This window comes from Centroberyx affinis, unplaced genomic scaffold (genome assembly GCF_046629955.1).
Source record: "Centroberyx affinis isolate AG114_WGS23_722 - 3 ecotype Tasmania unplaced genomic scaffold, CSIRO-AGI_Caff_v1 ptg000582l_1, whole genome shotgun sequence".
Classification (NCBI taxonomy): domain Eukaryota; kingdom Metazoa; phylum Chordata; class Actinopteri; order Beryciformes; family Berycidae; genus Centroberyx; species Centroberyx affinis.
In genome coordinates, this window is record NW_027279222.1 from 240,422 (window position 1) to 252,686 (window position 12,265).

Below are 12,265 nucleotides of genomic sequence, written 5' to 3' on the forward strand. Positions count from 1 at the left end.
GGTCAAGAAGCAGATGCAAAATTTTCAAACAGGAAAGATTCAGGTCCAACACTGTGCCTATTTTTCCAACCATCTTTGGTAAGTCGGTTCCACATACAAATGGCCACAAGCTGACAGGCTAAATAAATGTTATGTTTTTGCATAGCTGGCAATGTCAGTTTTACATGAACAGATGGCACAGGGCTAAGGGCTGTGGGGCACAGCTTGCCTGCCAGAATGCAATGGAAACTTTCTCCCTAGGAAGCTGGCTGTTAACGTTGCAAAACAATATACAATCTGAGCTGGCCATTTCTAGGCAATAACATTTGACAAAATCTGATAAGAATCAAGTATGAGCTAACTGGCTGAGGATTAGACATGCTTTTATGTTTTGTCCCAAACTGAGCCCATGCCTTTAAACCAGGTCCTGGATAGAGCCTGTGAGTAGCCCTCCACACATCTCCTATGCATGCTCTAGCTTCAGAATGTACTTTGAAAGCATGAACATACAGTATATTGGCCTTATAAGCTGTAATAGGTAAGCATGTTTCATTATAACTGTACCCTTGTTCACATATTTGAGGGAAAACAGTGTCAACACAAAGCTATCTGGGTTCCCTCCGTTTACAATATGGGTCAAGACTCTTCTTCAGGCATCTTGCCCCTTTTGTTCTGTCCCAACATCCGGTCATCTGGAAGGAGCTGAGGAATAACCCCCTTTACCTCAGGGAGAATACAACTGGCTGTGGTGCAATCGATGTAGACACTAGTTCATGTATTTCCTTACTATTTTCATGCCTGTGGAGCATTCTGAAATACCTCTACTCTCAAAACTACAATGGCTAAATTGAACTACCAATTAAATCCCCAGTGACTGCTAAACCGGAGAATCACAAACATGCAATAAAGTAAAACAATCTATGAGCCAAGTTCCATTTTTAAAGAGATTTTTATTGTGAAAATAATGGGCAGATCACTCGTTCTCCTCGCTCCTGAGCCGGGCGTTGGGGTTGGTGATCTTGATGGCCAGCTGAGCTGCCCTCTCCACAATCAGCTTCCTGTTCTTGGAGGAGACGTTGTGGGCGATCTCAGCGCAGTGGGTCCTACAGAGACAGAGAGAAGGACGTTAAAAAATTACAGCATGTTTTAATAAATTCAATGCTTTCAGACAGAGTGACAAGTTTAAATTGAGAGGACGAGTTTAGTTGAGAGGTAGAAAAACACTGACATATCAAGGTACTCTTAATTCTTTGTGGCACTTTTGGGGATCTTCACAATAAACCTACAATGCCCATATACAGTACAAGTGTAAATAAACTGAGCTCACAGTTTGATACAGATTTGCAAAACCATATCCATTTAAAACCTTGTTTTTTCCTTTAATGTAGTCTTTAAAAAAAAAGCAGCAAGTAGTATAACAATCAGTTTGACAACACTTCACAGAAACCAGGTGATGCATACACACCTGCAAGATAAAGCTGTATATAAAGCTGTATGTCTTCCATTGAGTTACAAAATTGAAACCTAGCCTGTTATCCACTACTGTGCCAACAAACGTAGACAGGGCTCAATAAGTTCTATAATCTTCTGGCAGCATTAGCATTATTAGGAGTTTTGCTGACCATAATTGTGACCAGACAGCCTGACACCTCAATGTCTAGGAAATTAGCATGCAAATGATCTCCCTGACCACCCCGATAATCCTAGCCAGAATAGGCAATCAATCTGCGGTGACATCTTATTAAATTTTAGCTAAACTACCATTGTCTTCTAGCAAAGTTCTGTGGACACAGGTAACATACTTGATTTGAGCCATCTAGATAGTGAACGTATGATTTCATAAGCAATCCATTACAATCAACAGATGCTGTGAGTTCCTATGCACAGCCTTTAACGGCTTTATGACAAAACCTGTGACAGCAGAGCTAGTTTTAACCAATGCTGCTTGTGATTTGGTGTTAAAACATTTTGAGTCAACTGTTGCAAGGGAAAAAACACTTGGCTCTTCTGTGAGACATGTATTAAAACAGAATAAAGCCACAGTGTTTACGCTAAATAGCAATATAATGGCTCATTAACAAAGCACACATTTGCTTTGTGAAAGCAGCCCAACTATTATCACCCAGCTGTGGTCTCATGGATCCGAATGTGTCCTGCAGATGTGGAGGGTGGCACTAATTTTGGTTGAGACCTGGGATCGCTCCCAGGTTCATTACAGGATCAGTTCCAGTAAGTGTCACAGTTTAATAAGGATACCTGGATACTTCTATCATGATATGAACGACTGTGCTGTATTTTTTATTTTTTTTAAACAGACTGTGCATTGAGGCAAGATGATGAATTTTCAGTTTATCTAAAAATTCCCAACAGCGGGGGCCACCAGAGCTAAAGTAAAGACCACAGTAGCCATACTTCAGTCTCACAAAGGCTCTGACTGATGGAGATCTGGTAGACCACATTCAATAAGCCTCCGAGAACAGAACTGGAAGAGAGCTAGATACAGGATCTGTCAATCCCGCAGACAATGACAAATCATTAGATGAACTGCTTGTCATGTCCATCTAGCTTTGACCAATGTGGAGACAACTACATTTCAAACAAGGTGCTACATGTGACTTCCCAGTGCAGCATGATGCCTCAGTCACAGGGAACAAGTCTCCACCACTTTTAGCAGGTGATGTGTTGGACTTCCCCAGTCTTCGAAACAGTCTACACCATCAATACCACAAAAACTGGGCTGAAAAAGGCTAAAACACCTCCAGAGAATGACCAATGTCACCAAGTTTGGGGTCAAGTAGATTAATGGGTAAGATCATCTTAATTGGGGCCGGTCTCAGGAAGCAAGATTAGTGGGTTACCAAGCTAACTTTGGGCTTAACTCTGGCTTTTCAGTCTCACGACGGTGGCTCATTGTTGAGCTGGGAACATCACCATGGTAACTTGGGCTGCACAGCTAGCCTGCTCTGGGGAAGGTTATGCTCAGGCTATCACATCCAAACATTAAAACCCCACCTCCTCACTAACCAACTCTGGAAAAATGGCGTCACCTTGGACTTGGGTGCACAGACAGAAGGGCTCTTTGCAGGGAAACCATTCGCTTTCCCTGATATTTATTATATAAGAGATATAATCAATGTGTCTCCAGGCGATTTGCCCACTCCGGCTACAAAAGAGGGCTTCCTCAAATGGCAGGTAGCTTACATTATTTGACTGCAGTTATCAATAATGAATACAATTTATTGTTGCATAAATTGTGCTGAAATTCTTTCATAGGACTCCCCAGTGTGATTTGTGCAATAGATTGCATCCATTTCCTCATCAGCTCAGCCCTGGGGAACATGAGACCGACTTTGTGAATAGAAGATCTTTTCAAAGCCTCAATTTGACGACAATATTGTATCCATGAAAAATATTCCCACTGTGCCTTAATGACGGCATTATGATAAGCCCATTTATTTATACCATTTGCAATTTTCCTCCAGCAAACCTCTCTAGCCTTGGCAGCAGTTTTACTTTTCACTGTTCATGATTTTGTTTTGCTCGTGTTTATTCATTATAACAGTTTATTCTTTAGAGAAGAACATGAATGTTAGTAATGAATTCCCCCCCCCCCCATACTTCTACAGTGTACTTAATGTGCTGAAATTGACAGATGTTTACGTAACCCCACAATTGTTTAGTCTACTCTTAGCTTTTGTTGTGTATTTTTTCCTGGTATTTTTATTGCTTATTTTTATGTTCAAGTTGTGTGCTTATATTTAAATTCCTTGCTGAATCCAATTCCTTTTGCTGCTGCAATGACCTCATTTCCCCACAGAGATCCATAAAATGTCATCTTACCTTAAATAAACTGCTCTGAATTAGAGCTGCAACGATTAATCGATTAGTTGTCAACTATTAAATTAATCGCCAAGTATTTTGATAATTGGTTAATCGGTTTGAGTAAGTTTTTAAGAAAAATAAGTCAAAATTCTCTGATTCCAGCTTCTTAAATGTGAATATTTTCTGTTTTTTTTACTCCTCTACGACAGTAAACTGAATATCTTTGGGTTGTACACAAAACAAGACATTTGAGGACGTCATTTTGGGCTTTGGGAAACACTGATCGACATTTTTCACCATTTTCTGACATTTTATAGACCAAACTACTAATCGAATAATCACGAAAATAATTGACAGATTAGTCAACAATGAAAGTAATCGTTAGTTGCAGCCCTACTCTGAATGCTCTCCATGTTGCAGACAAAAAAACACCCCTTTTGTAAATGCACTCATAGCTGGATTAGAAAACCTTGGGTTGACAGAGGGAGTTGGTAACCAACTTTGTGAGACCGGTTTGCCGGGATCGCTGTCGTTAGGTTTTTGTGTAGCCAGCTATAACAAAGATACCCTGACTATGTTAAATTTCCTTCGTGAGACAGGTCCCTGCCCCTGTAAAGCCCCATTACCTGCCATAAGAAGCTTGATGAGTCTCATGGTTGTGACCATTGAGCCTTGTTTTGTTTAAAGGTCCAGTGTGACTATTGGAAAAACTATCAGTCAGATTTGTTTCTAACTGATTAGAGGCTCTAAATGAAGATGGTTTGACATTTTAGAGACACTTCTGCGTACTTACTTATCAGGGCCTGCAGTGTTTGCATTTAACTACTAACTCTCAACCTTTTAGTCCTGAATGAATCCTGGATTGATTAGTTATTTTCTCATCTGATGACAAAGTCAAGACAGCTACTTCAGCACTGCACAGGTGTGATCTTGTCTTATTGTCCTTATATTGAAACCAATCTACTTGAAAGTAATCGCAAACACAACTTACTTGTTGCTCATCATCAGGACCTCAAGCTCCTTGATGTTGTGCACCAGGAACTTCTTGAAGCCAGTGGGCAGCATGTACTTTGTCTTCTTGTTGCTACCATAACCAATGTTGGGCATCAGCATCTGACCCTTGAACCGCCTACGGACCCTGTTGTCAATACCTCTGGGCTTACGCCAGTTTTTCTGTTGGGAGTTAAGAAAATGTTCAGGCACTTATCACTCGCATTCTTACCTTGCAAGTAAAATCAATTCTGTCACACTGCTTTGCATCTTGCATCAAACAGACACTTACCGCAATCTTGACATATCTGTCAGACTGGTGACGAATAAACTTCTTGGTTCGTTTTTTGACAATCTTAGGCTTCGTTAGGGGCCTGAGGGCTGCCATGGTGACTGAGGACAGAAGAAAAACAACAGTCAGGTACCATTAACATTACATGATCAAGTCAGTTGAAGGGCTGCAGCACTATACCAGAATGTGGCATTCAAAGCAAGGAATTATCAACATCAATCACATTTGTCGACTTGCTAAACGAGTTGACAAATATCAGGAAGGGGAGGGAAGTATGGGAGCTGATGAGGTACTTGATGAATGGTTGTCTCACTCAGGAATAGCCTTATAAGAGATAAAACTCATTAAGGACAGCAGCTCAAGTAAAGACTGCCAGAGGACGTATAAGGATCCTACTAAAAACCAGTAAGTCTATATCCATCTTACGGCGGAGTGAACAGCTAGGTAAACGCGGTGACCAACGTCAGCCAAGTCAATGTTTAGCTAGCTGGCCATGCTAATGTTCTTCAAACGCTCCGCTGAGTCTTTAGCTGCACGGGCTGCAGTAACGTAACCGTTTGCGGAATTATACATTTGTGAAACGTCCACCTATAGACAGAGGTTTGCTAGCCTGAATTTCACAATATCCAAGTATAAGCCACGCTCTAAAGCAGGCCTTCACTCAATACTACAACCATCATGGGAGGAAACATGGTAACCGAGAGCAAGCCGCTCTCAGACAACACCTCGCTCCAAACTGCGATAATACAGTGGGCACAAAACGACAATATGGCCAATTTAACACCGTGTGCATAGAGTTGACAGTTATGAGTGATAATGTCGTGTTTTTATATTCGGATAATGTGTTTAAACGCGAGGATGAACATAGATTGCGTTCACTCACCCGCCGATGTAATCCAAAGAGGGACTCTCGCGACGGCGGAAGGAAAGAAAAGGACTTCCGAGAGTGCTGCAATGGATTATGGGTAGTGTATTTTCTGAACTACTGTATGGAAATTGATAAGGTGTGTCCTGGATTCCTGGATTTTACACGTTTTACTCAAAAATAATAATTAAAAAAACCCCGATTAAATAGTATCAAAACAACAAGACTGTCATGTTTGTTGTTGTTTATTGTGTGTTCACTCACTGCTGTACAACCCCCAAAAGCGGAATTTGACAGATGTGCGCACTTCCTGGACTATTACAATTTGGGGAGCTTGTTGTGTTTGCTCAAACTTAGATTAATATCTTTACAGGTCGTGTATCGCAGCGTGGCCTGGTAGCCCAACACCACAAAGTGAAAGTGATTCTAATATCCAACTCTGAAGAGGACGTATAGGCTATAACTGAGAAACTCTACAGGATACGGGTGGAGTATAAAAAAAGTATATGATCTACCTTTTTGTCACATGATTTCTGCTTCTGATGTAGTCGAGCGTTTCAAGACTCTTATTTAATACTACATTCTTAAAATTTTTTGTGTCGAATTATTTTTCAGCTGGTGAGAAATGGAAAATAAACCAATCGCAAGGTGAGCGTTGCTTTATTTTTTTGGGGGGGGGGTCTTCATAGCCTACTCCAAACTAAGTATAGTGTCTTGTTTTATGTTTCACGGCCTGTTGTTTCCCGTTACTTGCAGTGGTCACGATTTTTACGGAGCGACGAATCAGGGTTACATACCTACCGCAGAGGGGGCACCTGGTAGGTCCCATAAATATTATTATTACATTGAACTTGAATCCATTTTGTTATAACATTCATATTATCCCATGTAATACTCTATATACCATGCTTCAGTGGTCTCACCTATCACACGCACACACACACACACACACACACACACCCCTTGACACACACACGCACGCACACACACGAACGACCATTCTTGAAGTTATACTGTTTTCGTGACGTCATTTTCTAGCGGGGGTAAGCTTGTGAGCTTGACACAAGCTTACCTGCTCTCGGCACTGTCAGTAGGCTACTCACTTGTGTGGACTAGTACACTGAATTGAACAGAATTGAATGTTTGTCAGGAGACTGACCCCAGCTATCCTTCAGACTTTAGTCTAGCTTTGCTTTGTGGTAAAACATTTCTGGATGTCTGATCACATGGAGGGACAAGGTAAGTCACTTTTAGGCTTGGTGTTTCATGTAAAGTCTAATTAGCATGTTACACTTTAGGAAGCCAAAGAAACAGCAATATTTTCTGATAGGTTAAGCAGTGGAGTGTTTTTGATATGTTCACTGTGTTATGTGTTATTTTACAAGATTTTGCCTCTGAGCGTCCAAGAACCCCAGTGCATTTCTACCACTGAACTGGTTTGTCTGGTTTATTTCAGCAATGTTTGCCCCACCCACAGCCGAGTCCCACGGCCCCAGCGCTCCTCCGGCCGGCATGTTTGACAGTGTGCCTGGCTATGAAGGAACAGTGGCTGGAGGAGGAGGTACAGTATGCAGCTCTGAATCCACGGTGGTCCTGTTTGTCGCCACTGATAGCCTCTATGACACAAGATGTCCTCAAAATATTGTCACATTTAAAAAAGTCTTGTGAAACACTGAGTGATTTCTCTGATGACTAAGCAATGATTTGATGAGTTATGTCGATCTAAACTTTCATCATGCCTAAAATTGCCTAACCGATCTACTGTAGGTGGATTCCTGCCTCCTCCCATGCCTGCCTACCCAGTTCCTCAGCCTGAACCCGGACCTTCACAACCACACTGGAAGTAAGGCTTGCTTTTTTTTAATTGACTGCAGCAAACATTGCAAAAGGTTTGGCTATGTTTTAAAAATGAGAATATGGGGGCCTCCTGGTGGGTCAGCGGTTTAAGGCACGTACTATGCAACCGCAACATCCTGGGTTCAAATCCGCGTGTCATCTCCCTCTCTCTTCCCCTTTTCCTGTCTCTCTCAACTAACTGTAAAGCAGAAATGAAGACACACTGTGCATCCGCTTTGACTTCCTCGTGGGATATAACGCACATATCTTTGTCTCACAGTATCCCATCTATAACTGAAGACACTGCCCGGGACGCCTTCGTCCTGTTTGCCTCCAGTAAGTGCTGCTACAATTCAGCACCAGCGAAGGACGGTGTGATAACCAACATGGAGGCGTTCAATACATACAGGGTGAGAGGAAGCACTTTATCCATGTGCTATAAAGCCAGGACACCAAGTTTGTTTCCATCTACATTATAGAATAGAATAGAATAGAATAGAATATACTTTATTGTCCCAGAAGGGAAATTTGTCTTGGGCACAATGCTGCATACAGTTGCTCCATATAAAAGACACATTAAACAAGACAACATAACAAGACACATTAAGACAGTAAAGCAATTATAAGTTATCTGTGCAAGGTATCACGATGTCTGTCAAGAGGCAACACATTTGATCACAATAAAGTGCTGTGCAGCCGTAGTAAAAGATTATCAATAATATATAGTCCATTTGCATCAAGTGTCCACTGATAAGAAAATTGTAAGTGTTTATAGTTGGTGCATACCCTCACTATGAGCCACAATGTGTATTAGTCAGCATTATTGTTCAATAGCTTGATCGAGGCTGGAACAAAAGAGAGTTTCAGGCGATTAGATTTGCGCTTTGGTACTTGGTACCTTCTCCCAGATGGCAAAAGTTCATATTCTGTGGGTCCTCGAGAATTTTGTGTGCTTGCTTTATGACAGCTTGCTCGTAGAGGGACTGAATGGGCTCAAAGTCCTTGTTTCCTTGTTTATTTTGGTCACCTTTGTTTCAAAGAGAATATTTGCGATTTACAAAATAGTAACACTGAATGGATGATGAATGTCAACGTTGCTGCATTAAATATCAAAAGCTAGTTTTCTTTAACTCCCCATATTATACAGGAGTTCTTTAAGTCTTCTCAAAAATGGAGGGGGTGTGTGTGTGGGCGGGGTCAAGGCCTCAGAACATTTTAGATGAAGGAATCATATTAGAAAGATTAAACAAGAAGTCTGTTGTCTTTTTAGATGTTGAATAACTAAAGCAAACAACATTAAATCATTCAATATAAACCAGATTCAAGAAAATGACTTGTCTTGTGCATCATGAATTTTCTCCTCTGCTTTATCTTAGTATCGGCTGGAAACCTTTACTGAGTCAAGATCTACAGAGTGGAGTCAGGAGCCGTACAATGGTATGTTATTATTACCTAGTGTATCATTGAGTTTAATGTTTTATCTTCTGCTGTCAGTCAATTGTTGAGCATGGCTGACTGACAGCTCAGCACCAATTGAATATGTTGTTTTCTTGGATCAGGCCAACCAGTCGACGCCTACTCCCAGCCACCTCCAGGGCCTTGGGATATTCCGGCTAAAACCCCCAGTTTCTTTCAAGATGGCAAGCAGGTTATCAAGGTTCCCTACACGTCATCTGTGAAGGTAAATCCTCATTAGAGCACTAATATGTAAAATATGTCTGGAGAAAAAAAAGATAGTGCTTTCATACTTCATTGCTGTTGATATTGGTTTTTGCCATTTTTCCTGATGAGTACCATTTCATCTACAGAACTGCCATCTTTGTTTGGGGATGGGGAGAAACCCTTGCAAAGATTGTTCTGGTGCTGGTAATGTAAGTAATTTTAACAGGCTTCATCAGAGGTTGCTTTGGGACCCGTACAGAGTTCATCTGATCATCCTGTCATTTCTGCGTTTTCTTGCCCCTGTCAGAAAGTTTGTTGGGTCTGCAATGGATCTGGTTATCGCCACGGAGACGATCGATGCAGCCACTGTAATGGCAGAGGGAGAGAAAAGTAAGTATTCTCTCATTGCATAACGATAGATTTCCGGCAAAATAATAGGGACAATAAGTATAATACGTTTATTATACAATATGTAGTTTCTGAACAATTACTGACAGTCAAGTGACATTATTCTGTTACAGTTGCAACCACTGTCATGGCCAAGGATCAAAGCAGTGTGGGACGTGCCATGGAAAACGACAGCTTTTGGTCTACATCAACCTCAGTGTGAAATGGTGCAGTTTCCTCATCATGGTTTTATTCAAGAATATCAAACATGACTAATGCGATGACTCGTCTTTCCTTACAAATCTGAAGGTCATCTGCAGTTATAGTGGCTTGTCATTGTTAATTATAATTGTTGTAAAGTTAAACATGATTTCCTCCTTCTGTATGCATATTTGTCCAGGACTAATAACCAGGACAACTATGTTGTGGAACAGTCAAGTGGACTTCAGGTGGCCAACCTTAGCAAGGTGTCTGGCAAGGAGCTGTTCAGAGACTCTCAGTACATGGTAAAAGACCTAATTATGGGGGAGGGTCATGCTTTTTTATTTTCAGTAGGTGAATCGCATGTATAAAACTGTTTAGGTTCAGAGAACATGCACAGCAATATTTATAGAATCAAAAATATTTGTTAGACAAGTCCAGAGGTTGTGGGTGTTCAGGGGCAGAGTCTTAGGGGCATAGCCTATATTTAAGCCTATAGCCTATAGGCTATATGTTATGGTAAATGTGAGGAAATGGTAAATGTATACATTTACCGGAAAATGTGTGGGCGGGGCGGTAAATATATACACTTCCCAAGGTAAATCTGGTAATTGTGGACATTTGCCGGTTAATGTGAGTGGAAAATGCTAGTCACAGTAGTGCAAGGCGCTGTCATACTCTTGTCACTACCAGGTAACTACATTTTGTTGTGGGTACGACATACCACATGGCCAAATTATCTCTTCTGATTGGCTTCTGTGAGGCGCGGGACATTCATTAATGTAGCCAAACATTACAGTTGCAACCATTGTGGCAAACCATGAATTAGTGCATGGTAGGTTTTCATGCACGCTCTCCTGGTTGATCCGCATCACAAGCTGAAGATGGAGCGCATCTGAGGCCAATTTTACTATTATTTTTTCCATATTTTCCATATTTTCGGTTGACATCCTAATATGGATATGGATAATATGTCAGCAGAGCATTCAATGACTGTGAAAGACCCTTGCATTACTGCGACTAGCATTTTCCACTCACATTAACCGGCAAATGTAGTCTACATATTTTCCAGATTTCCATGGGAAATGTGTAGTCTACATTTACAAACTCAGTGGTAAATATACCCATTTACCATAACATACACACAGATATATACCTCTGACCTTACATTCAGAGGTCAGAATTCCACTAAAATCCTTCTATGCCAACCCCTCTCAATAAATAATACACAGCTCCTGTGGTTCTGATTGATCCAGCAGCCAATAAACAATGTCTTTAAAATACGGATGGTGATTTTGCATCATTAAATGTTATTTTTCTGATTACCCTGTGAAGGTATACCCAGTGATGGGCTTCCCGGACCCTGCAGTGGTGCGTTCTGCCGAGCGCCTTGTCAGTGAACACCAGGGAAAATACTCCCGGACATCACGCATTCTGCAACAGGTAAAGGTGCTTTTCTCTCAAAATGACCACTTAGTGTTTTGTTAATGTCATAATATTCTATATATGATGTTACTTGTGGACAAACTTAACATCTGTGTTTGCATTGACATTTTTTTAAATTCAGAAAATCTCTGCAACATTCACTGATTTCTTTCTTTGTCTCTAGCGTCAAACCATAGAGTTGATCCCCATCACCAAGGTGACCTACATGTGGAAAGGGAGCTCACACATTTACTTTGTTTATGGGAATGAGTTCAAAGTTAGTGCGGATGATTATCCAGCTACTTGTTGCTGCACTGTAATGTAACTGGTGGTTATAAAGTCCTTTTGCAGAATGGCATGTCATTGGTGTAGCCTATACATGCACAACAGAAAGAAACGCATAGAGGCAATATAGCCTATCATCATATTATACTGATTGAAACTAAGCCTTATATTTTTGCTTTTATATGGCAATAGTGATTATTTCCCCATGTCAATAAAATTAACTATTTGAGCCTTTTATTTTTGCTATCAAATACATGTCAATAAAATCTACTATTTGAAACTATCTTATATTTTTGCTTGGCAGCAGTGATTGTTTTTCCATGTCAGTGAAAATCTACTTGATGATCAAAAATGTATGCACATGCACGAAAAAATGTATAATACGTGTTTACTAATATTTGTTTTGTAATAATTCAACTATCTTAATAAATGACATTTCTTAATGTTTTGTTGTGGAATAACTGCGTCATTAAAAGTGGACTGTCGCTGAATTAATGACGTGAAGAACGTGTTCGCCATAA

At 40.7% G+C, this 12,265-nt stretch overlaps 2 protein-coding genes across 4 annotated transcripts; one reads left to right on the forward strand and one right to left on the reverse strand.

The window, feature by feature from the left end:
• Nucleotides 1-909: 909 nt before the first annotated feature.
• rpl32 (ribosomal protein L32) lies at nt 910-6,074 on the reverse strand. Its single transcript, XM_071518445.1, has 4 exons — nt 5,967-6,074; nt 5,084-5,184; nt 4,793-4,974; nt 910-1,082 (listed from the first exon to the last, which is right to left on the reverse strand). Exons 2-4 carry the CDS (start codon nt 5,177-5,179, stop codon nt 953-955), a joined length of 408 nt encoding a protein of 135 aa, XP_071374546.1. The 5' UTR covers nt 5,180-5,184; nt 5,967-6,074; the 3' UTR covers nt 910-952.
• ssuh2rs1 (ssu-2 homolog, related sequence 1) lies at nt 5,281-12,174 on the forward strand. 3 transcript variants are annotated; one of them, XM_071518443.1, is made up of 15 exons: nt 5,281-5,488; nt 6,322-6,450; nt 6,564-6,596; nt 6,705-6,766; nt 7,405-7,509; nt 7,716-7,791; nt 8,065-8,194; nt 9,161-9,221; nt 9,344-9,465; nt 9,593-9,655; nt 9,754-9,836; nt 9,968-10,060; nt 10,234-10,339; nt 11,370-11,477; nt 11,644-12,174. In XM_071518443.1, the coding sequence occupies exons 3-15, from the start codon at nt 6,574-6,576 to the stop codon at nt 11,782-11,784; spliced, it is 1,173 nt and encodes a 390-aa protein (XP_071374544.1). In that variant the 5' UTR covers nt 5,281-5,488; nt 6,322-6,450; nt 6,564-6,573; the 3' UTR covers nt 11,785-12,174. The 3 variants fall into 3 exon arrangements, with proteins under 3 accessions (XP_071374544.1, XP_071374543.1, XP_071374545.1); XM_071518442.1 differs by lacking the exon at nt 5,281-5,488 and having other exon boundaries at nt 6,261-6,450; XM_071518444.1 differs by lacking the exons at nt 5,281-5,488; nt 6,322-6,450; nt 6,564-6,596; nt 6,705-6,766 and adding an exon at nt 7,007-7,187.
• The last annotated feature ends 91 nt before the right edge of the window (nt 12,175-12,265 follow it).

What these genes read in the sequence shown, in the direction of transcription:
- ssuh2rs1 (XM_071518443.1), top strand. Translation starts at nt 6,574, where the DNA reads ATGGAAAATAAACCAATCGCAAG. An exon ending in AGGCGTTCAATACATACAGG is followed by an intron (nt 8,195 to 9,160) that starts GTGAGAGGAAGC and finishes GCTTTATCTTAG; the next exon opens with TATCGGCTGGAAACCTTTAC. An exon ending in CATCACGCATTCTGCAACAG is followed by an intron (nt 11,478 to 11,643) that starts GTAAAGGTGCTT and finishes CTTTGTCTCTAG; the next exon opens with CGTCAAACCATAGAGTTGAT.
- rpl32 (XM_071518445.1), bottom strand. Translation starts at nt 5,179, where the DNA reads ATGGCAGCCCTCAGGCCCCTAACGAAGCCTAAGATTGTCAAAAAACGA. An exon ending in ACAGATATGTCAAGATTGCG is followed by an intron (nt 4,975 to 5,083) that starts GTAAGTGTCTGT and finishes AACTCCCAACAG; the next exon opens with AAAAACTGGCGTAAGCCCAG. An exon ending in GTCCTGATGATGAGCAACAA is followed by an intron (nt 1,083 to 4,792) that starts GTAAGTTGTGTT and finishes CTGTCTCTGTAG; the next exon opens with GACCCACTGCGCTGAGATCG.